The following is a 26,039-nucleotide window of genomic DNA, read 5'->3' as shown; positions in this document are numbered from 1 at the left end:
GCAGTGGTTCTCAAACCTATCCTGGAGGACCCCCAGCCCTGCACATTTTGTATGTCTCCCTCATCCATCCCACCTGATTCAATTCATCAGCTCATTAGTGGAGACTGCAAGACCTGAAGTGGGTGTGTCAGATATAAAGAGACATACAAAATGTGCAGTGCTGGGAGTACTTCATGGAGAGGTTTGAGAATCACTGGGCATTTCACATATCACAAAGCCATCAAATGTATTCTTCACTCTCACTAGCTATGTTTCCATCACCATCCATTCATTGTATCCGCATCTTGAAGTATCGCATTAGAAACAAGTGATGAAAATGGCAAAAAAAAAAAAACTTAATTCACAAAAAAGTTTCTATGCTCATTTGAGGTGGTTTTTGACTTGTGAAAATAGTTCATGCAAATAATGGGAGATGTAAACACATTTTTCAGAATAAATTCCTCCATGCGCATCAAAAAGTCATGTGACTTTGCGTGATATGATGGCATAACTTGACTAACCAGCGGACCGATCTCATTGCACTGCATCTGAAATGTTGTTATGGTCATTCTAAAATGCCTGAGCCACTGTCTGTAGTCAAGGTATTTTTGTATAATTGGTATAATTTGCGAAATTCCAATTTTGCACTTAAGTTAAATTCGCAACTGTGGCATAATTCTGGAACTTGTTAGTCTGGGCATTCTGAAATGTATCTGCATTTGTGTTCCACATAAAGCAGAAAGTGATACAGGTTTGGACTGACAATAATATGAGTAAATGAGGACAGAAATAAAATATTTTGGTTCTTTTATCCTCAATATGTGAAGGGTATGTGCATTAAAGGGAAAATCTTTTTCAGCAATGCTCTGAACATGAGAGATGACACGCGTCTCAATCTTCTGGAAGATGGGACCCTGATGATCCAGGACACGCGAGAAACAGACCAGGGCGTGTATCAGTGCATGGCCAAAAACGTGGCTGGAGAGGTGAAGACCTCAGAGGTCACCTTGCGATACTTCAGATCACCAGGTGAGTGTGACGGGTTCCTTTAGGCAGTGGCTACTAGAATCTCCCAAACTAGCTCGACCCTACTTAGTTTAGCAATCTGCAAACATTTCATATATGCTGAAAAAAAAAACATTTGATCACAAAGAAACAAAAAGTAATACACTGAATTAAAAAAAAAAAAATGTGAAGTTTATTTAGCAATTTCTGAGTGAGAAATGTTTCAGTAAATTTCACAAGTAATTACAAAGAATTAAGTAACAATTTTAATTTAAAAATTTGTAGGATTTACTTTTTTCACAAAAGTTTGCTAACAAAAATTGCTAGTAAATTTCACAAATAATTACAAAGAAATCACAAGTAACAATGAATAACAAGAAACAAATGGTGAAAATCTCTCAGAAAATGCTTGTAAATTTCACTAATGATTACAAAGAGGAATAATTACAAATATATTTAAAAGTAACAATTTAAATTAAATGTGAAATTCAAGAGTAGAAAAAAGTTTTCTTGTAAAACACACTCCAAAAAACTGTTTTATATACAACTTTTTTTTTTTTTTTTTTTTTTTTTTTTTTACAGTATAGTATTAGTTTGAGCTTGTGAGATAGAAAACATTAAACACTTTCTTTATATGACTCTTTGATTTTTATCAATTTTTTTCCCCCAAACCCAGTTTTTTAACTTTTCATGTATAGTTCTAGGTAGCATGCCAGTCTGGTAAAGACTGTTTTTTGCAGACAGCAGTCTGTTTTGAGTCTTTCTCTCTCCAGCTCGACCTAGTTTCGTGATCCAGCCGCAGAACACAGAGGTTCTGGTCGGGGAGAGCGTGACGCTGGAGTGCAGTGCGACGGGCCAGCCGCAGCCCCGGGTGACCTGGACCAAAGGAGACCACACGGCCCTCCCAGTGGACCCCCGCATCAACATCACTCCTTCAGGAGGTCTCTACATCCAGAACGTCAATCAGGCCGATGGGGGACAGTACACCTGCTTCGCAAGCAACAACGTGGACACCATCCACGCCACTGCGTATATTATAGTACAGGGTGAGTGAAGCAGAAATGTTCATAATCATGATTCTAATTCTGATCATTTAGTTTATTGTATTGATATTTCATTTATTTTATGTGTATTCATAATCTTTTCAATTAATGGCTGTCTAAAGGTGTCATTCACTGCGAAGTTAAGGTGGCAGTTGTGAAGTTAATGAAAAAAACACTGACCTGGGATATAGAATGTGAAACATGGAAGAAAAGAAAAAAACAGAATCAGTTAATCCAAGTCAAGTCAAAAAAGGTGTAAATCAAATGGGAAATGTATTTTTATACTATCAAATGTACACATCTAGTCCTTTAAAATAAAAGGGATAAATAGTGTTAAATTCTCTAGTTAATCCAAGTCAAGTCCTATTTGAAAATCATGGTGTCCTAAAGCTTGACCAAAAGCGAATCAGACTCCCCATACAGTTTTTTTTTTTTTTTTTTAAAGAAACAATTTTGTTTAAATAGTATTTTGGCTTGAGACCAAAGTGTTGATATGCAGAACACATACTAACTAGATGAAATACATTTCAAAGGGTTTGATTAATTCTTTCTTGTGTGTTTTTTTTTTTTGTACATAATAGAAAATATGATGCATAAAAAGACATCAAAATATATATGAAGGTCCTTTGAAGTGGTCTTTAGTTACTTATTTTAAGAAAATATGTTTGTTTTTTTTAATAATCAAATTTGTCTATAGTAATAATACATAACATTATATTAAAGCCAATTTAGCTTTTAGGTTGAAGTTAAGATATATATATATATATATATATAACCATTTTGCCAAATGTCTAAAGAAAATATATCTATTAAGTTGTATGGACTTTTTTTATATAATCTTTTATTTTTTATATATTTTTTTTTTATGTAAGATTACCTTAAATACAAGATTACCTTAAATTTAAGATAACCTTAAATATAATTTGAGAAAAACTAATGCTTTGTAACTTTTTTTTAATTATTTTTTCTTTATTTTTTTGGTTGGTCCAAAGCTTATACCAGTTTGAGATGAAAGAGTTGTTCTGTTCATGTTTCATTTCTCCAGTCTTTGGTTTTGCTCATTCTCAATTCTCTTCTTCCTCAGCTCGTCCTCAGTTCACAGTGACCCCTCAGGACCAGTCTGTGCTGGAGGGTCTCACAGTTGACTTTCCCTGCGAGGCCAGCGGCTACCCTCAGCCGGTCATAGCATGGACTCGCGGCGGTGAGATGACATAATGCCGCCTTGTCTGTTTGACTTGCTAGAGCGGAGTCCACACTATTCAACAGTCTGCCTAAGTCAAGTCTGGTCAGCATTTTTATTTAGTAAAAAACTGACCAACTGACATTCTACATCCATATTTGTACATATATGTCAAGAAAGTACACATAAGTGGCATTTTATTTCATTAATATTATTATCTGCAAGTACAATTTTTAAAAAATACACTTTTAAGATTTGAAGTACCTTGCAAGTGTACATTCAGTACAATAAACTGATTATGAAATTCTGACTGGATGCATTCTAACACTGCCTGCACAGTTGTATGTGTGTACTGTAAACATGATTTTTGTTTGTTTACAAACTGAGAGATGAGTCTGAATCAACAACATGCCTCAGATAGAATTTAATTTCTTCTGATCATTCCTTAAAAGGCCACAAGGACACATTTAAAGATGATTGAATTGCGGTCTGTTAGTATTTATCAACTGTTTTCAGCTTGGACAAAGTCACTAAAACTCTGTTCTCCTACCATAGGCAGCCCCCTGCCTAATGACAGACGACACGTTGTTCTCTCATCGGGGAGCTTGCGCATCAGCCGCGTGGCCCTTCATGACCAGGGCCAGTACGAGTGCCAGGCGGTCAGTCCTGTTGGCACTGCCAGAGCAGCTGTTCATCTCAACATCCTGCAAACCAGTGAGATCCTGTTGACAATATAAATCACCTCCTGACATAGATTATTCCAGCATGTCCAGCATGTCCCAAATCCTACATCACAGAACAGTTCTGTTCACAGTTACTGTATATACTGTATATATACACGGTATATATATGGTATACATACTATTAATTTATTAATAATAAAGATTAATTAATAATAATAAATAAATACTATATTGACATAAAAAAAATGACAAAATCACATACTTACTAAAAGTTTTTAAAAAAAGTTAAACATATAACCGTGTGCTGTAAATTCAGCATACCTCCAATAGGTAATGCCCTATTGAATAATACTTGATGGACTTGATGAAAGCAAATCAGAAGATCAGATAATTAAACACACCTCTGATATTATGATATTAGTACAAAAACTTAAAAAAAAAAAAAAGCTAGTGTTATTGGTATGCTTTTATAGTTTTTAAGATTTTGCATTAGATTTAATTTTTATATTTTCTGTTTTTACTTTAATTTCAGTTATTTTTAGTAATATTTGTCATCTTGTTGTGTTTCTTGTAATTTTCTTTATTTCTTTTTTATAAATATGCCTATATAGTATTTATTAATTTTTATTTATTATTTTTAGTTTAATTTGAGTTATTTTAGTATACATTTTTACAAATACATTTCTTTTTTTAATTTAGTTTAATTTCAGTTAACGTTTATTTTATTTCAATTTTATTTCATGGTTTTAGTTAACAATAGTAACCCTGAAAAAGACTCAAAAGAGTAAAACTAATAAGTTCTAATTTCTGACATTCGCAAATCACATTTTCTATATATTAATGATTGAGTTGCTACATTGCTCATCAAATATAAACAAGTGAACTCCATTCAACGTGTTTGGGACGCAGCATTCCCATTCCCATTTCTTAGTGCATGGCTATCAGTGCTGCCCACAAATGTATCTACTTCAGTATAGCACAAAACAAGCCCCTAACATCACAAACTGTAAGTCTATCCCTCATTCAACGGTCCGTCGGAACAAGACTAGACATGGTGTTAACAGGAGGGGAGGAGGGCTGGCTTCATAAACTAATTTGTCATTTACCCACCAGCTAAGCCTTCAATTAGAGCAACAATACCCCGTAAAGTCTCAATGACAGATGTAAGACCAGGTCCCTGCATGTAAGTGCCTTAAAACCAGCTCTTAAGCTTTATTACAGACTTGTTGAGTAGCCAGGAAAGCATGCAGCTTTGAAATTCCCACATGGCAAGACGTTTCCATGTAGTAATGGTTGTTAACACACTGCATAACAACCGCCTGTATTTACTTCAAAACCAAGGAACGGGTTTGGCTCATGGTCGCTTTTATTTAGAACAGGATTACAGGAAGTATCTGAAGAAATGGAGAGAGTAAAGAGACAGAGGGAGTAGTGAGAAATACCACTTGTTATAACAGCTGCAGAAAGACTGAGTACAGCCTAAATGAAAGTTTAGGAGTTCATGGAAGGAATAGTTCACCCAAAAGTTATGCAGTTACACAGAAACAACAACAACAAAAAAATCTTACTCTGTATTTTTGTCTTGTTTTCCAGTGGAAGGGAAAAAAAATAAACATTCTTAAAACAAGATACATTTACTGCTCATAAGTTCACATACCTCTTGCCGAATAAGCAAATTGTTAATAATTTTAATAAAATAAGAGTGATTGTAAAAATTGCATGTTATTTTAATTTAGTACTTTACTGAATTGGCTCAGTGTGTAAAGATGGATTTTAAAATAATACGGTCACCACTGGAAAGGGACCAAATATGCAGAAGATGCTGGAAAACCAAAGAATGTGCAGGACTTGGAATTTTTCTGAAGAACAGCTGACATTTGAACTGCTCAGAAAAAAAAGGACTCACAAACAACTTTCACAAAACATAACAACAGTCGTGGATCACAAAAAAAATTACACAAAACGTAGTTTCATTAGATAATAACACAGTTTTTAATTTGTTAGTTATTTTGAAAGTTGTGAAGTGATTTATTTCTTTAAGTAAAGTTTTTTTTTCAAAAACACACCATGTGATTTCGTTAAAATGATTGACATTTTGCATATTCTGCAAGAGGTATGTGAGCTTGTGATCAGAACTGTACTTGAAAAGCAAAATTACATAAGATATTAAGTGAGTTTTTGCTTAGCAAGAAAAATATCTTCCAATAGGATAAGAAAAAGAATCTTGTTTTCCCTTTAAAGTAAGTTTATTTTTCTTACCCCATTGGTAGATTCTTCTTTTATTTTAAGGAAGAACTCGCTAATTAATTTTGATTTCAAGACTTAAAATGTTAAGCCATATTGTATCTCTACGGAAATAATTTTTCCGCAGCCAGGGTCTAGTGACGAAATGACTGAGCAGATTCTTAGCAGAAATTCTTATAAATTACTATAGAACAACCGTAAAGGGGTAATTATGCACTTAAAGGGATAGTTCACTCAAAAGTCACCTACATTTTGGATGGCTTGAGGGTGAGTAAATTAACAGCAAACTGAACTATCCCTTTAAGGACCTCAGAGGTCTCCTCAGAGGATCATGTGAAGCAACTCATAGCTTTGGGGGGTTAAAATGTTTAGATAAAGCTCTTTAAACAAACCAATCCATTTTGGCCTTGAAGACTCACATATGCTTCTCAGATTCAACCTCTTGCCTTTTCAATGACTTTACAGAACCTCGACAGCCGGCTAGATCTCAGTACCATGTATGACCTGTGCATGTTCTTTTCATGTTGTGCATTATGTGCATGACCCATGATAGATGCAGCTGGGGTTTTGTTCACTGTAATTATAAACATATGCTTTTACATCACCAGTAAGACCTGTTTTCACAAGCGCTCCAAGGGATACGACTGTGGAGTCTGGATCAGATGTCCAGATTCCATGCAGTGCGCAGGGTGAGCCCACACCTATCATCACATGGAGCAAGGTTAGATCCATTAGCTGCCACATTCCCCAACAACTGCCCATCCATCCATCCATTTCCGCCACTTTGGTCCCCATGGGGCTATCCTGGTTTTGTGACCAGACTCATTTAAACAATCTCTGCTCCTGATCTACAGGATGGAGTCCAGATTACAGAGAGTGGGAAGTTTCATATCAATCCAGATGGTTATCTGGAAGTGCATGACGTGGGGCTTGCCGATGGGGGACGATATGAGTGCGTAGCCCGCAACTCCATTGGATATTCCTCATCTAGCATGGTGCTAACAGTGCAAGGTAAGAAATGAAGGCTGTAACCACATATTTAGGATTTTAAGGCGGGCTGGTGTTCAAATGTAGTAAGTTAAGGATTTACCACTGAAGAACAAACTTTGGTCTACCACTAACCGGAATAATGCTTTTTGTGTTCAAAAATAGCTGGATGGAGCATAAAAAAATGATTACATGGGTCTTGACACTTTTTGTTTTTTTTTCACATTGAAATGACCATTCATTCATGAAAATGTAGACTGACTCATGATAGATCCTTGACGTGTAAGGTGTGTTTAAAGGGATACTCCACCCCAAAATGAAAATTTTGTCATTAATCACTTACCCCCATGTCGTTCCAAACCTGTAAAAGATTTGTTCATCTTCGGAACACAATTTAAGATATTTTGGATGAAAACCCCCAAACTGTGTACGCTATTCTGTGTCAGCCGCAACACAAGGATACGTGTTATATGTGTATTCACGCTTTGATTTGAACATAAACAGTGCATCCGTGCAGCGCGGCTGACACAGAATAGTGTACGCTGCTTGCGTTCAGCTCATATTCTCCAAAATGGCGCTACGGTGATGCGGAGAGACACAGAGGAGACGAATTGTTGAATAAAGTCTTTATTTTTGTTTTCTTCGCACACAATAAGTATTCTTGTAGCTTCATAATGTTACGGTTGAACCACTGATGGCAGATGGACTATTCTGACAATGCTTTTCATACTTTTCTGGACCATGACAGTGTATTTTACTTGGCAGTCAATGGGACAAGCCTCACGGTTTTCATCCAAAATATCTTAAATTGTGTTCCGAAGACGAACGAAACTGTTACGGTTTGGAACGACATGGGGGTAAGGGTGTCATGGTTAGTATATAACCGTGGGACCGGTGGTTATAGTTGAACACACGTCATTTACTGAACTCGATAACCGCCAAAACGCGTGTCATTAAAATATTTTTTACACAACATTTTAATCAAAAATTATGCTTTCATTTTTTGATAGGATTATAAGATGCGCAATATCATCGGGAGACATGGTTTTACCACTTAATGAAGTTTTGTAAATCGTCAGACATGATATTTACCACTTCATTAAACACTTTTTTGCTTTGTAGAAAACCTTCTTAAAAAACAATTTCGTTTATTATACAAATTTTTTATCTTAATTTTAATAAATGTTTCATCAACCAATTTGCATGTATTTTTAAAGTAAAAAGCAAATATAGCAGCTGAGAAATGATAACGTGAAACATGGCCAAGCGCCAGCGCGCTGCGTTCAATTGCACTGCACTGTGAACTAGAGCGCATGCTCATCGTAAATGAAACTCAGCGTAGTAAAAGCTATGCCTCATACATTAGCATTAAATATCTTTGCTGACATCCTTTCTAGAACAGACAAGGGCATTTTTGCGGCTCGCATCAGCAAAGCTTGCATCGTTTACTGACCGCAAAACAATCAGCGGATGGCGGGCGGTTGCCCAGCTGCGCCACATTGCTCAAAAAACGTTGGCTATATTATGGTCTTACACTTTTTGTGATGTATTTGCGGATTTGTGAAATAATGTTATTTCTAGATTTGTAGACTCTATCTCAACAACATTTGAACAGTTGATTTGACAAATATTTGGTATATCATGTTTTTAATTTTTAAAGAATTGCATTAATTTTCCATAGTTCATAGGAATGGAGCATCTGTTCATTTTTAATCCGGATCCCACGTCGGTGACAGAATTAAAATTTCAAATTAAAACTTCGTGAAGAAAGGTAAAACCGATGGATCTCGTTGCGAAAAAAATTTGTTACATCGCAGGTGATATGGGTGCACATTTCGTCTTTACGTCCCTTGAAGAGGCAACGGAAAACCAGAAACATCTTGATAGACTCCACCAGGAGGCAGCTCTTTGAAAAAACTGCGCTTGGTGTTGCAAGTAGCAACTGTTTTAAAAGAAAATTGTTCCTTCTGCTGTGATTTAATGCCACAAAGCCATCATTGCAAGTTTTTTTGGGACCATTTTAAGGATTTGGTCACTGTGGTATGATTCCTAATTTATCACTGCAAGGGGACTCTTCGCTCTGAGCTTGATGTTGGGGGTTATTTTGTCTGTCGAGGCCAGTGCCAGCTCACGTTGGCTCATTGCGAGTGTTTGTGTATCACAGCTGGAGAGGATTGTTTCGGGGTTACATGCTTTTGAATGAAGTCTAACTGAGGCACATGTTATCCAAGTAAAGAGAAATTGCCAAGATTACATTCGAAACCGCAAAAACTTGTGTCCTTTTTTGGGGTAAGAGATTAATTTCAACTTTAAATTGCAATGGAGTTTACCATTTTGACTATTGAAATTGATTTATTGAATTTATGCAGTCCAAGACAACTGGTCAAAGGTAAAATCAGAACTTAAGTCTGCCAATTTTTTCTGACCTCAGATATGTTGTTATACTTGGTGTTTGCATAATTCACAAGAGACAAATGTGAAATGAAGCCAACTATTGAATGATAAAAAATGATATTAAATGCTTTCAGATACACAGATGTTCTTCAGCTTTTGTTTGATTCAAGCACCAACACTTTTCATTCAAATTCTTACAGTTGCTTTTGGCTAGTATGGCACCTTTTTTTTTTAGGAATAGAGTTCTGTCAAATAACCCCAGTAAACACTGTAAAAAATTGTCTTCATTCTGACGTAAATTAAATAACTGAAAGCAGGTTGTTAGGCTGTAGGCTTTGTAGTCAGCTTTTAAGATGCCAAAATTTAGAATGTAACTTTTACTGTTTGTGAATTCAGATGGTTGTCGGTCTACACATATTTTGCATGAAAATAACTCAAGGCTGTTAATGTGCTTATGAATATTTAGTGAGAACTCATGAAGGCCTTTGCTGGATCTCTAGCAAATCATAATTTCTTTTGACACTTAGGGCTGCAAAAACTAGCTTAAGAACGGCAGAACTGTAAGTACAGCTCCTGCACGATCATCACCATACGTTTTCCCCCAGCTTTCACAGTGAGCTTCAGTGGGAAAAAAGTGTCTTCCAAGTTGTCCAAGGTATGTTTATTTACTCATTTGTGAAAATAATGTTATTTATTAGATTTGTAGACTTTTCTCAGCAAATATTTGATTCAGTTGATTTGATTAAATAATTTGGTATATCATGCAGTTAATTAATTTTTAAAGAATTGCATGATTTTCACATTTCAAGTCATGAATGGAGCATCTGTTCAGTTTTTAATCCCATGTGCAGATTAAAATTTCCTACTAAACTCCTATTCACAAGCTTTTATTTATACTGGTGTTTGTATAATTTTCTCCAGTCCCGCAGGTGAGCAGGGAGGGTGATTCCGTTTTCTCCACTCCCCCTTGCACGAGGCCATTCGGAGCATTAAACAGCGCAATAGAACTCCACCAGGAGGCAGCTCTTTGAGGATGATCGGAGCGCTTGGTGCCTGCAGGCAAAACATGCCAAGATAAATAATTCTTTCTGCTTTGACTAATACAATGCCGTACCAAGAAAATAATTCCTTCTGCTGTGAATCACAATGCCATAACCCATCAGGAATTTACTGGGACCATTTATGTCCTGGTCACTGTGGTGCTTGATGTTGGGGGTTATTTTGTCTGTCGAGGCCAGTGCCAGCTCACGTTGGCTCATTGCGAGTGTTTGTGTATCACAGCTGGAGAGGATTGTTTCAAAGGCACATGCTTTTGAATGAAGTCTAACTGAGAGATGTTATCCAAGTAAAGAGAAATTGCCAAAGATTACATTCGGAATTGCAAAACTTGTGTTTGAAAGGGATTTGCTTTTGAATGAAGTTCGGAATTGCAAAACTTGTGTCCTTTTTTCTTCTCATGACTCTTTTCAATTTTAAATTGCTATGCTGTTTTAGATTTTTGGTATTGAGGGTTGTTTATTGATTTTGTGAAGTATCTGAGACACAATGTTTTTGGCACAAATGACCTCAGATATGTTGTTATAACTTGGCACCTTCTTAATTCACAAGAGATAATATGTGAAATGAAGCCAACTCCTTGAATGATAAAAATGATATTAATGCTGCAAGACGTTGATGTTCTTTAGCTTTTGTTTGATTCAGCACCAACAGCCTTGGATCAAATGCTTACAGTTGACTTTGGCTAGATGGTTATTTTTTTCTTTTATATGGTTCTGTCAAATAACCCCAGTAAACACTGAATTAAATTGTAGTTATTCTGACGTAAATTAAATAACTGAAGCCAGGTTGTTAGGCTGTAGGCTTTGTAGTCAGCTTTTAAGATGCCACTTATTAGAATGTAACTTTTACAGTTTGTGAATTAAGTTGGTTGTGGTCAAATATATTTTGTTAAAATAACTCTAGGCAGTTTAATGTGTTATGAATATTTAGTGAGAACTCAGGAAATGTTTTTTATTATATAATAATTTTTTTTTTTGATTATTGGTGCTGAAACTAGCTTAAGAACGGCAGAACTTTAGGTACAGAGCCTTCATCATCAGCATACGTTTTAAAACAGTTTTCAAAGTGAGCTTCAGTGGGAAAAAAGTGTATGATCCAAGTTGTCCAAGGTATGAAAGCACTTTTATTAAATGCTTGAAAGAAGGTCATGTGCAAATGTGGCCATGTCAAGTGCTTTGACAGGTTGTTTATGCTCTTCAATGGGATTCAGATGTAGTTGTTGTTTGTATGATGTGACTTTTATTATTTAATAATCTGTCATCATTTCAGCATGATGCATGTTCCTGCAGAATATTCAATCTCTCTAGTTTGTACTTTTTTTCCCCCTTTACTTTTAATTTGCTGACGGGCAGAAACCTTTTTTTTTCTTTTTTTTTCTTTTTCATGCACTTGTCATTTTGAGAATTTGGGCTATTTGGCTTTTCTTAATGTTTTCAGACTAAGGGAAATAAAGTTTTCAAAAATACACTTTTAAATTATTATTTTATTGCTGTTTATCTAATTGCATCTGTAGATTTCAATATCTAAATCTCCACTTCCGCAGCACTTAAAACTCTCCAGTTTTATTCCTATTTATATTCTGAAAGCTTTTACAGAGGAGTTTGTTCATATACCATTCACCTGATATTATAGAACATTTTATTCTTAAAAACGTGGTGAAAATGCATGCAAATTAGTGCATGTTTAATTAGATAATGCCTCTTTTGCATATTTGTGAAAATTTTTGATTCAAAAATTATTTTTTGTTTTTCTAATGGAGTTTTTTAATTTTGGGTATATTTTGATATCTATTAATTTTTTTTACCCTATTCACCTGGGGTGTCTTGCACGGTCCACAATTCAAAAACAGTTTTGAATTGATTAATTAGAAATTATGAGATTGAGTTACGAAATCGATCTACTAATCTGTTAGATGAAATGCAGGTCTGCAGTTTGCTAATTTGTATTCTCTTCCAGAGTGAGTCTGAATGGCTTTTGTGAATGTGGAAGTTAATTTGTTCTCCACCATCATCAGATCTCCTCGTACCCCTGCCGAGCTTCTAGCTTTGTTTCGTTACCCCCGGGACCCCTACACAGTGGAGCAGGCCAGAGCTGGAGAGATTTTTGAGCAGACCCTACTTCTCATCCAGAGGCATGTCAACCAGGGCCTCATGGTGGACACTAATGGAACAGGTATCTCACACCATAATGCTGCTCTTCACATTACGTATTGTGATTTTGTGATACAGCAATTCTGCAATAATTTATATATTGCTAGACAATCACGATATCTAACTATGAAAACAAAATGCCTGTGAAGAGGTTAAGTGCAGGTTCCCTCTCATCATTCAAGACCAAACTGCTGAAAATTTTGCAAAAAATCTGCAAAAATGAAAATTCTGTCATCATTTACTCACTCTACAGTTTTTCTTAAACCTGAGTGAGTTTCTTTCTTCTGTTGAACATAAAAATAGTTTTGAAGAATGTGGGTAACCACCACACTGGTCCCCAGTGACTTCCATAGTATTTTTTTCCCTTGTATCATAGTTAATGGGGAGAAGCAACTGTTTGGTCACCCAAAATATCTTATTTTGCATTCAGCACAAGAAAGAAATGAATACAAATTTGAGACAACATGAGAGCGAGTAAATAATGACAGAATTTAAATTTTTGTGTGAACTATCCATTTAATGACAAGCGGCAGCATGTTCAGTACTATTAGTCTGCTGTCATTTTAAGAGCTGCATGCATCTGTTTTTCTCTCAGATGTTTACTTTCACTTTAGACATAGCATGTCTGAACAGCATGCAAATGAAATGTTTAACCGGCAAGGCTTTAAAGCACATGCAAATAATGCAGTTCTTGCATATCGCATACTCTTTGTTAATATTGTTTGTCCTACCAATGGTATAAAAGCTGAGGTGGGGTCCAAACTTTGGACTTAAACATGGCTGTGGCATCTATTATTTTACTCACACTGCTGTCCACCATTCCATTAAAAACCTTGTTTTGCTAGGCTAGTTAACTTGTTCATGTTTCCCTCATTCGTGTGTTGAGTGCCACCTCGAGGAGCCATGAAATAGCGACGCTGTAGCAGGGGAATCTATTTAGATCGCCTAATTTTCATAATTAAAATATCGATATTTGGCGGCAACATATCGATTCTCATATCACACAGAAAAGGACAACCATATATTGCCAAATAGTTATTTTGTCCCACCCCTAATATGGCAATAGAAATGTGTCTGCTCTCCTAAATATTGAGCAGACACTGTGGCGCTTTGTGCTGCAGAAGACATGGGTCACTGTTTTTTCTGGTTATGACAACAGCACAGCTTTCATTGCCACACTAAGGCAAAATAGCCTCACAAGTTTGGACAAGCCCTGCCTTTAATCTGAGCAATTACCCTCTGTACACATGGACTGACACAAATACCAAGAAGGTTTTTTTTTTTTTTTTTTTTTTTTTTTTTTTTTATTCATAGGCAGAATTTTAACTATCTTTGTGTATGGTTTAATGTTGGGTTTCATTTAATGTGGTTTTTATTTAAATAGACTGGCCTTGAAAGCAATGATTCAATATGATTAAAATTAATATAGCAGTGTCAATCCATGTCAATCCAAACTGAGTGCATGCAATAACTTTATATGATGAAAAGACGTATTTTAGGCCTTTATTCACATATAAGCACACATATATAGAACAAATCACATAAGGAAAACACGGAAGCTTGCGCATCACACACTTGTGTGTTTGAGCGTCTGTTTACCATATGTGATGTTCTCTATGTATGTGTGTCAATAATTGTTTAGATGTAAATTAAAGCCTAAATTAATAATGCCTCTTTACAAGACTTGGTTATAAAACACTCAATACATGTTAATTCATTTTTCAGATCTAAGTTTTGATTACCTGAACTTTCAGTGGAGATCTCAGAATTCATTTAAATAAATCCTCATTTGTGTTTCAAAGATTAACCAAAGTCTGATGGGTTTAGATTTATATGAACGTGAGTAAATGATGACAGAATTTCCAACTATCCCTTTAGAGCCTTTCATTACAACTGTATTTGTCTCTTTACAAAATAGTAGGAGCCCAACACCTTTTTCTGTTTTTAACCAAGATCAAAATGATTTTACAAGATGCACACTCTTTCTTAACAGCCTACCGCTACAATGACTTGGTGTCACCGCATTTTCTGGATATGATAGCTAACCTGTCTGGCTGCACGGCCCATCGGCGCTTCAACAATTGCTCAGATATCTGCTTCCACCAGAAGTATCGCACCCATGATGGCACTTGCAACAACCTGCAGCACCCTATGTGGGGTGCCTCGCTCACTCCCTTTGAGCGCTTGCTAAAGTCTGTCTACGACAATGGCTTCAATCTCCCACGTGGCACCACTGAGCGAAGGCATAACAGCTTCCCTCTGCCTCTTCCACGTCTGGTCTCCACCACCATGATCGGAACAGAGACCATCACCCCAGACGATCGCTACACACACATGCTAATGCAGTGGGGCCAGTTCCTTGACCACGACCTGGATTCAACCGTTGTATCCCTCAGCCAGTCTCGTTTCTCCGATGGACAGTTGTGCACCTCGGTGTGCACCAACGACCCACCTTGCTTTCCCATCATGTTCCCTCCCAACGATCCACGGCAACGGCGTAACGGAGCACATTGCATGTTCTTTGTGCGCTCTAGTCCCGTTTGCGGCAGTGGAATGACCTCTCTGCTTATGAACTCTGTGTATCCACGTGAGCAGATGAACCAGCTCACCTCCTACATCGATGCTTCCAATGTTTACGGCAGCTCACAACATGAGGCAGAAGAGATCCGTGACTTGGCCAGCCATCGGGGCATGTTGCGGCAGGGTATTGTGCAACGCACCGGCAAGCCATTGCTCCCCTTTGCAACTGGCCCACCAACAGAGTGCATGCGGGACGAAAACGAAAGTCCCATTCCTTGCTTCCTAGCTGGGGACCATCGTGCCAATGAGCAGCTTGGGTTGACAGCTATGCACACGGTTTGGTTCCGTGAACATAACCGCATAGCGAGCGAGTTGCTACGTCTCAACCCCCATTGGGATGGCGACACCATTTACCATGAGGCACGGAAGATAGTTGGAGCCCAAATGCAGCATATAACCTACAGCCATTGGTTGCCCAAAATACTGGGTAAGGCTGGCATGAGGCTACTGGGTGACTATAATGGCTATAATCCCAATATTAATGCTGGCATCCTCAACGCTTTTGCCACTGCTGCCTTCCGCTTTGGCCATACGCTCATTAACCCCATTCTGTACCGGCTCGATGAAAACTTTCAGCCCATCCAGCAAGGACACATCTCACTGCATAAGGCTTTTTTCTCACCCTTCCGTATTGTGAATGAAGGAGGCATCGATCCTTTGCTCCGTGGCTTGTTTGGAGTAGCAGGAAAAATGCGAGTGTCCACTCAACTACTCAACACCGAACTTACTGAACGGCTTTTCTCGATGGCGCATTCAGTGGCACTCGACCTTGCTGCCATGAATATCCAAAGGGGGCGTGACCACGGTATACCCCCCTACAATGACTACCGAGTATTCTGCAACCTGACGTCTGCACAGACTTTTGATGATCTGAGGAATGAGATTCAGAATCCCAGCGTGCGAGAAAAGCTTCAAAGGTTAGCCACAAAACCTCTCGTTCTAAATCCCATGTCACTGAAAGACACATTTAGCATTTTCTGGATATAATGGTCTATTCTGCTCCCAGGCTCTATGGCACACCTCAGAATATTGACCTGTTTCCTGCACTGATGGCTGAAGAGCTGGTGCCTGGCAGCAGACTGGGACCGACCCTCATGTGTTTACTGGCAACCCAGTTCAAGCGTCTCAGAGATGGCGACCGGTAAGACCTGTCCTTGTTCCTCAGAAATTTCTGATTTTTCAAATTTCTAACTTATTTGTACAGTGCTTTTCATAACACACGTTAGGGCTTTTCACACTGCGCTTAAGCCTGAGTTATTGTCATTCTAAACCCCGTTTTTAACCTTGGCTGAAGGTAAGTTTAATACTTTTAATTTAGAAGCAGGGCATATCAGTGGCACGTAGTGGTGTCAAACAAGTGCCGTGTTAAACAATATCATTTTTATTAGTTGTAGTTTATAAGGTGGGCATTTAATTGTTACTGTGTTGTGATGTTTTATACTTTTTTGTGTTAAGACACCCAATCGTGTGCCTCATGTCCAAATAGTTGTATCTCGGGCCAAATATGTCCTCCTCCCTAAAACCATACATCAATCATGATGGAAAGCTTATTTATTCAGCTTTCAGATGATGTATACATCTCAATTTCCAAAAATTGACACTTATGACTGGTTTTGTGGTCCAGGGTCACATATATAAAATATGTATGTGCAATGTAAATGCTATGTAAACACGTAGTTCTACCTTTGTCCAGTTAATGACACTGACATAGAATATTTACCCAGGTTTAGGAATGTACAGTGTGATATGTTAGCTTATGAATACATAGGATTAATTGTTAACCGGTAAATTGTGACTTCAGTGTGAAAACGTGAAGCAAGATAACCTAGGATTCTGGGGTTTAGAGTGAACCAGGCTTAACTATTTTGAGTATGAGAAGACCTATTGTTTTTAAAGCAGCTTTACAAAAAAATTGTGATGTTCATTATGATAATATCTTAAAATATTCATGCCTTATATTATATATTTGCCCTACGGGAGTTTTACAGTATGTATGCTGGTAAATAGGATGTACTATATATGCAATAAAAAACAATGAGATTTGCTAATGCTATGTAAACACGTAGTTCTACCTTTGTCCAGTTAATGACACTGACATAGAAAAGCTGACACGGTTAAATAATTAATCAACTTCACTCATGTAATTGTAGGTTTTGGTATGAGAACCCTGGCTCCTTTAGCCCTGCTCAGTTGACCCAGCTGAAGCAGACGTCTCTCGCCCGGGTGTTGTGTGACAATAGCGACAACATCACCCGAATCCAGCCAGATGTCTTTAGCGTGGCTGAATTCCCTCACAGTTATGGAAGCTGTGACGATGTACCTAAGATTGACCTACGTTTGTGGCAGGACTGCTGTGAAGGTACGAGACTCAGTTTACCATGACTCACATCATACATATATATATATATATGTATGATTATATATAAATACAGGGCTGCACATAAGTGGTCTGCATGCACGACCAAAATTAAAATGCGCCCTATAAATAAGTTTACGTTTGTGGCAGGACTGCTGTGAAGGTACGAGACTCAGTTTACCATGACTCATGTCAGTTCTGACAGCGTATTTGCATTATTGTATGGTTGTTCTATTCAAATTGAATACATAAATCTAGGTTACCTGCTGACGGTTTCAAAGCACAATGCCAAACTGTGACTTTCATTCACTGATGCTCTTCAATCAGCAGCGCTAAACCCAGAAGCGCATATATTTACTTGCCAGCAACCTGCCAAAATAAAAGCCTGTTGATCGATTTTAAGGTTGAAAATTATGAAAATTCACAAAAAAATAAAAGAAAGTAAATATTAGCATTTTATTTTTAAGTTTACTTTAAAATAATTGTATTTGTATTTAATACTAACTTTTTATTTTAAAATATAATAGTATTTTCACACTTTATTATTTTGTTTAATATTTTATATTTAAAAAAATTAAATAAAGTGCAATAATATTATCACTATTATTAATTTGTTTTTTATAGTTATATTTAATGGGTCACACTATGTGTGTAGTATGAGGACCAAACCAAATCTCCTGCAGCTCCCTTTGAGAACCAGGCTGAAACACTTATGTGCACCCCTGTATTTATATATATATATATATATATATATTTTTTTACTAAATTTCTTTTTTTTTTCTTAAGTGAGAATTGTAATGTTTTTTTAAAGAAGTCTCTTCTGCTCATCAAGGCTGCATTTATTTTTTTGGAAGCTGTGATACTTTTTTCAGGATTCTTTGATGAATAAAAAGTTAAAAGGAACAGCATTTATTCAAAATATGAAGCCTTTCTAACAATATAAATCTTTGCTATCACTTCTTAACAATTTAACACATCCTTGCTGAATAAAAGGGTTTAATTTCTTTCTTCAAAAAAACAAAATAGAAATTTACCGACCCCAAAACATTTGAACAGTAGTGTATATTGTTAGAAAAGATTTCTACTTTAAATAAATGCTGTTCTTTTTAACTTTTTATTCATCAAAGAATCCTGAAAAAAAAGTATCACAGCTTCCAAAAAAATATTTGGCTGTTGCCAACATTGTTATTTCTAATAATAAATCAGCATGTTAGAATGATTTCTGAAGGATCATGTGACACTTTTATACTGGAGTCATGATGCTAGAAATTCATATATATTTATATATATATATATATATATATATATATATATACACACAGGTGCATCTCAATAAATTAATATGTCGTGGAAAAGTTCATTTATTTCAGTAATTCGTGTTTCACAATTTGAGTCGAATTACTGAAATAAATGAACTTTTCCACGACATTCTAATTTATTGAGATGCACCTGTGTATATATATATATAGTTCAGTTTGGTATTAACTTTTTTTCATGTTTTTCAAAGGTATTTTATATTGTATTTTATATCAAAAATTCAGTAAAAACAGTAATATTGTAAACCATTATTACAATTTAAAAGAACTGTTTTGTGTTAGTATAAGTGTGTTAGTGTATGAGTGTATGACTGTTTGTGGAAACCATTACCATTCAAAAGTAAAAAAAATTTCAACAAGGATGCATTAAACTAATCGGAAGCCTTTTGAAGATTGTATTTCAAATATATATATATATAGTGAATTAGAGTTTTACGGAAACTTCAGAGATGCCCTCGATTACTATCTTGCCACCATATCCTCTGCTAACTACAAGGCCATCAGTGTATCTGTTTATCATACATTGGTGCTGTGTTACAGTACTACAACTCACAATTTTTGGTTTTGTTGTTGTTGTTGTTTTTTTGACATAATTGTGCATTTTTTTCTTTTATTTGTGATTTTTGTTTTTGTTATTTTTTTTGTTTTTTGGTCTTAATTTGTTGTGTGATTCTTTATGTAATTGTTTAGCCCAAAGGCATTTGAAACCCAAATTAAACTATAATTTTCAGCATCCAATCACTGCTGTCAAATGCAGTATTTCTGCATTTTTCGTGTTGCTTTTAATTTAGTCTGTTAAAAATCTCTTATTTGAATAATTTTAGCTAGACTCACTTGTATATAAACATATACATTTAATTATTTATTCTTTTGTAATATTATGTTTTTATACTGTCTTTTACATTAGGGGCATATTTTTTTCTTTGTTTTCATATTCCTCTTCATTAATTTAATTATCTTCATTTCATTTTTAAAGAACTTTGCATTACTACATGTTTAAATGTAAGATTTATATATAATTATGTCGTGATCTGTCTGAATGCTCGATTCTGATTGGCTGGAAAGCGTCCATTAAAATGGTGTAATGCACAGTTTTTTTATGCTTTATTTTGATTTGCTAAATAGCTTATTTTTTTATTTTATTGTTTTCATATAGCTATATCTAATTTTTATATACGTTAACAACCAACAAAAATGAACCATTGTTTTTGCCCATTCAGTCAAATTTTGCGTTAATTGATACTGACAGTTTAATTGGTCAATGCTTTAAATGACCATGATACAAGCTGTCTAGTGTTTGTACAGCTGTTTTTTTCTGCATCAAATAAAGGCTGAATTTCTTGCACCTGCAGACTGCCGTACTAAAGGTCAGTTCAACGCCCTGTCGTACCACTTCAGAGGCCGCAGGTCAGCGGAGCACAGCTACGCAGAGGAGAAACCTGCCAGCAACCTCACTGACAACAGCAGGTGCAACTCACAAGCTCCATTTACAGTCTCCTGCTCATTTCACAATTTCACCAAAGATCATTTGTAAATTCTAATAAATTTACTTATAATTGACCTTTTTCACACTCAGAAGCAAAAGTTGTCATAGTTGGGTGAACTAAAAAAAGAGATTGATTATATTGGTCACTCCCTATGACTAGGTGATAAAACACAAAGTATAATGCTTTGTTATATCAAATGTGCATTAGGTTTTTTTTTTTTTTTTTTTTTTTTTTTTTTTTTGTTTGTTTTTTTGGTATTCATCTTGACTCATTCATATTCATTCACTCATATTCAAATTAATTCAAAATTAAAATATATAAAAAAAAACTTTAGATTTGCAATGTTAATAACGGTGTTATCACAGTCTGTGAAAAGGGTCTATAGTAGTAATAATAATTCATCATTTTAGTTTGTCAAAGCTTAATTAAATAAAAAAAAAATAAAAAATCCAAGTCACCATTAATCATACTTTTAATGACTTGTTTTTCAGCACTTTGGAAGATGCTCTAACTGCAGTAAACATAACAGTATCACCAAAGTCAAGCACTGAACCCTCCATTAAGGATTTCCAAGACTTTGTTGCTGACATGCAGAAAACTATCACAAGTTTACGAAAACAGGTTAGGACTCATGATTCACTTGGTGCTATGCAGCGCCAAGCTGCACTATATACTTGCTCTATTTATGATAATTCAGTCTTATGATTAATAACACATGGCAATCCACAGTGACATAGCTGGCATCTTTCCTTTGTCCGCTTCCCAATGGATGTTTTCAAGTCTATCCGATATCAGAAAAAGCAATCCTTAGTGAATAAGCAGAAAAGTGTTTATTATTTTTACATAATTTCTTTAAATGAAAAAGAACTGTTCAACAGATAACTGTAATTTTTCGAAGTAGGGCCTGTTCCTGGATCAGCATCTTTTGTTGCTGTCAAACAGACATAGTCTAAACACAGTCATCAACCTTAACCCTCTCCAGGACCAATAAAAGATTTTGATCTAGAAAGACATCCTACTTGCAAAATAACAGATTGTATGTCACCTGTTTGTAAAAGGTAAATGCTCATTCACAATTAATAGCTGATTATATACCATCGTTACCTTCAATAACTGCAACCAAACATTTCCTGTTGACTGCATTTTTTTTTTATATAGAATCAAGATATGTTTTAGTTAAACGTCCTGAATCAGTAATCATATTTTAGCATGTTTAACTTCCACATATTATATGAATCAGTATGGTATGGTGCATTTATATGGAATATACTGTAGCGCTTAGTGTAATGCAATGGATAAATGACTTGGAGAGTGAAACCATTTTTTCTCTCTGTTGGAACTGACAGATAAAGAGACTTGAAGGCCGTCTGAGCAGGACAGACTGTGCAGATGAGGACGGGAGAGAGCGAGTAGATGGAGAGAGTTGGAAGAAGAACCCCTGCACCACCTGTCAGTGTAATGTAAGTTCATCAGTGCGCTGAGCCTTTCTGACTGAAATCTTCACATATAGACTGTGCTGCATTCTTACTTGCATTCATGAGCTTGTGAACACGGTGGAGCACAAACAAGCATATGCACAGAAATAAAGTTTTACATGATGTACCAGTTTTCCGGTAGTTTTTGTCTAAATCAGTGGTTCTCAACTGGTTTTGGCTCGGGATTACAAAATTGTTTATGGCACAAAAAGTAAATAAAAATGTCCTTGAAATTAAATATTAAAATATATAATTGCAATAAGCTGTGATACTCAATCTTTGATATAATACACAGTATGAGAAGTTTTTTTTTTTTTCTTTTTAAATGTTTATAAGCATGTTAATTTTGGTGTTGTAATTATGCACAATGATAAATTCAATATATATCATGATAATATTCAATATATATTGTAATGTTGTATGTACAGTAGCATTGTTTTTTTTCTTACTGTATAAAAGCAGAAACTTTTGGTCGTGACCCACTGGTTGAGAACCATCAAAGCATGCAGCAGGATTGACCGTGTGGTTCATTACAAAAAATGCAACCTTCAAAGCTTTTATTTTTTTTTTTGCAAAACAATGGATTTTCAGCACACGTTTTACTGGGCTGTGTTGAAAATCATCCGGAATCGTTTATTTATGATTTACCAAATGGCTTTCATTGAGAAGGTTTTATTTACTCACTGTCGCCAAATTCTGCCAAATGCCAAATTCTACTGTTATTTTTAATTTTGGATGCTAAATATCTGTTACATCTGTGTTTTCTTTATCTCACTGCAAATGAATGCAAGGCATTCTAGCACTCTCTTGTACTTATTTGTTTTTTTTTTTTGATTGTAAATAAATGTTTGATATGTGTTTTATTTCTCTCTTGTACTTCCCTGGGGGAGATTTAGCCGTCAAAAACTGGCAGATGCCCTCACATGGTACTGTATGTCATGGTAACATTATTTATAACTCAATCTGGAATAGAATCTGTAGTCAGTCACATATAGTTTAAAGGAATACTTCACCCAAAAATGAAAAATGGCTGAAATGTGCTCTTCCTCAGGCCATTCAAGATGAGTTTGTTTCTTAATCAGATTTGGAGAAATGTAGCATTGCATCAGTGTCTCAGCAATGGATGCTCTGCAGTGAATGGGTGCCGTCAGAATGAGAGTCCAAACAGCTGATAAAAACATCACAATAATCCACATGTAATCTACACCAACAGCTGATAAAAACATCACAATAATCCACATGTAATCTACACCTAAGAATTCTATCATTTTCTATCAAGGCATTTTTTCACAATAATCCACATGTAATCTACACCATACATGTCCATAATCCATAAAAACATTTACTCCAGTGAAAAAGTCCATCTCCTGTTGTCTTTCACATCAGATATGTGCAGATTTTTCCCATGATTCAGACCAGATGGCTTTTTAACTGGAGAAAGTGTTATTATGGCTAGAGAACTCGTACTTTAGCCCAGTGTTTCCCAGCCACTAGTGTGCCATGGAAAATTATCAAAACTTTCTATCTCTATTATATTTCAATATTATTATTATTATTTTAAATCAGTGGTATTGGTCATCTTTACATCTGTTTGTGGGTTTTACAAAACAAAATAAAACAAAAAAAAAACAATGAAAAGCATTCAAAAGAGCTCGTGACTAAACCTCGTAACGCCATTGGATCCTAAAACTGTCAGTGAAACCTCCATTCAGAGGAGCGTTGCTATATATATTTTTCAGACATTTATCATTTTCTTTTTGTGTAACTTACTAAAAGAACTAAAATATATATGTATTAATAGACTGAAATAAAAACATATTTCAGAACTATATTGACATAAAAAAAACTAATAAAATTACAAAAAAGCAACACATTTAAAACAAAATGAATTAAAAATATTAATATAAAATGATAATACTACGGTGGCCGAGAGAGCTCAATGTGCTGCAAATAGAAAAAACACCTTCAAAATAAGAAAACAACTTTATCAATAATAATCCTTTTCTCTTTTAATTTTATTTTACATTGTTCAGAACTTCAGATAACTTTGCTATGTTTAAATGTGCTATATAAATAAAATGTACTTACAACACAACCAAATAAAGAAACGCACTTCAAATACTCACAACGCAACCAAATAAAGAAACGCACTTCAAATATTAAATGTGCAAACAAGTAAAGAAACAAACTGCAAACACAACACAAACTAATAAAGAAACACACTGCAGGTAGAAAAAAAACACCTGCAAATTAAGAAAACAACTTCATCAATTTGACAACACAAGCGATGCAAATGATCACAACACAACCAAACAAAGAAATGCACTGCAAATGCTCACAACGCAACCAAATAAAGAAACGCACTGCAAATGCTCACAACGCAACCAATAAAGAAACGCACTGCAAATACACACAACGCAACCAAATAAAGAAACGCACTGCAAATACTCACAACGCAACCAAATAAAGAAACGCACTGCAAATACACACAACGCAACCAAATAAAGAAACGCACTGCAAATACTCACAACGCAACAAATAAAGAAACGCACTGCAAATACTCACAACGCAACCAAATAAAAAACGCACTGCAAATACTCACACAACGCAACAAATAATAGAAACGCACTTCAAATACTCACAACGCAACCAAATAAAGAAACGCACTGCAAATACACACAACGCAACCAAATAAAAGAAACGCACTTCAAATACACACAACGCAACCAAATAAAGAAACGCACTTCAAATACTCACAACGCAACCAAATAAAGAAACGCACTTCAAATACTCACAACGCAACCAAATAAAGAAACGCACTTCAAATACTCACAACGCAACCAAATAAAGAAACGCACTGCAATTATTTACAACACAACCAAATAAAGAAACACACTGCAAATACTCACAACCAAATAAACAAACCCGCTGCAAATACTCACAACACAACCAAACAAAGAAACGCACTTCAAATACTCACAACGCAACCAAATAAAGAAACGCACTTCAAATACTCACAACGCAACCCAAATAAAGAAACGCACTGCAAATGCCACAACGCAACCAAATAAAGAAACGCACTGCAAATGCTCACAACACAACCAAATAAAGAAACGCACTGCAAATACTCACAACGCAACCAAATAAAGAAACGCACTGCAAATGCTCACAATGCAACCAAAATAAAGAAAACGCACTGCAAATACACACAACGCAACCAAATAAAGAAACGCACTTCAAATACTCACAACGCAACCAAATAAAGAAACGCACTTCAAATACTCACAACGCAACCAAATAAAGAAACGCACTGCAAATACTCACAACGCAACCAAATAAAGAAACGCACTTCAAATACTCACAACGCAACCAAATAAAGAAACGCACTGCAAATGCTCACAACAACGCAACCAAATAAAGAAACGCACTTCAAATACTCACAACGCAACCAAATAAAGAAACGCACTTCAATACACACCAACGCAACCAAATAAAGAAACGCACTGCAAATACACACAACGCAACCAAATAAAGAAACGCACTGCAAATACACACAACGCAACCAAATAAAGAAACGCACTGCAAATACACACAACGCAACCAAATAAAGAACGCACTTCAAATACTCACAACGCAACCAAATAAAGAAAACGCACTGCAAATGCTCACAACGCAACCAAATAAAGAAACGCACTGCAAATACTCACAACGCAACCAAAATAAGAAACGCACTGCAAATACACACAACGCAACCAAATAAAAAACGCACTTCAAATACTCACAACGCAACCAAATAAAGAAACGCACTGCAAATACACACAACGCAACCAAATAAAGAAACGCACTTCAAATACTCACAACGCAACCAAATAAAGAAACGCACTGCAAATACACACAACGCAACCAAATAAAGAAACGCACTTCAAATACTCACAACACAAACTAATAAAGAAACACACTGCAACAACTCACAACGCAACCAAATAAAGAAACGCACTTCAAATACTCACAACGCAACCAAATAAAGAAACGCACTTCAAATACTCACAACGCAACCAAATAAAGAAACGCACTTCAAATACTCACAACCGCAACCAAATA

The 26,039-nt window shown here is 35.8% G+C and overlaps 1 protein-coding gene across 1 annotated transcript in view; it reads left to right on the top strand.

The window, feature by feature from the left end:
• LOC109079958 (peroxidasin-like) overlaps positions 1 to 26,039 on the top strand; it is a 55,863-nt gene that overhangs the window by 27,614 nt on the left and 2,210 nt on the right. The window contains 15 exon segments of the mRNA XM_042774491.1: positions 839 to 1,008; positions 1,758 to 2,030; positions 3,112 to 3,228; positions 3,763 to 3,921; positions 6,743 to 6,855; positions 6,989 to 7,145; positions 10,437 to 10,522; positions 10,524 to 10,548; positions 12,588 to 12,746; positions 14,718 to 16,221; positions 16,311 to 16,445; positions 17,455 to 17,663; positions 20,329 to 20,443; positions 20,955 to 21,084; positions 21,810 to 21,923. Coding sequence (XP_042630425.1) covers positions 839 to 1,008; positions 1,758 to 2,030; positions 3,112 to 3,228; positions 3,763 to 3,921; positions 6,743 to 6,855; positions 6,989 to 7,145; positions 10,437 to 10,522; positions 10,524 to 10,548; positions 12,588 to 12,746; positions 14,718 to 16,221; positions 16,311 to 16,445; positions 17,455 to 17,663; positions 20,329 to 20,443; positions 20,955 to 21,084; positions 21,810 to 21,923 — 3,466 coding nt within the window.

The sequence above is a fragment of the Cyprinus carpio genome, chromosome A17, assembly GCF_018340385.1.
Source record: "Cyprinus carpio isolate SPL01 chromosome A17, ASM1834038v1, whole genome shotgun sequence".
NCBI classification, from domain to species: Eukaryota; Metazoa; Chordata; class Actinopteri; order Cypriniformes; family Cyprinidae; genus Cyprinus; species Cyprinus carpio.
The sequence above is the reverse complement of the archived record's forward strand: the minus strand, read 5'-3'. Positions and strand labels throughout refer to the sequence as shown.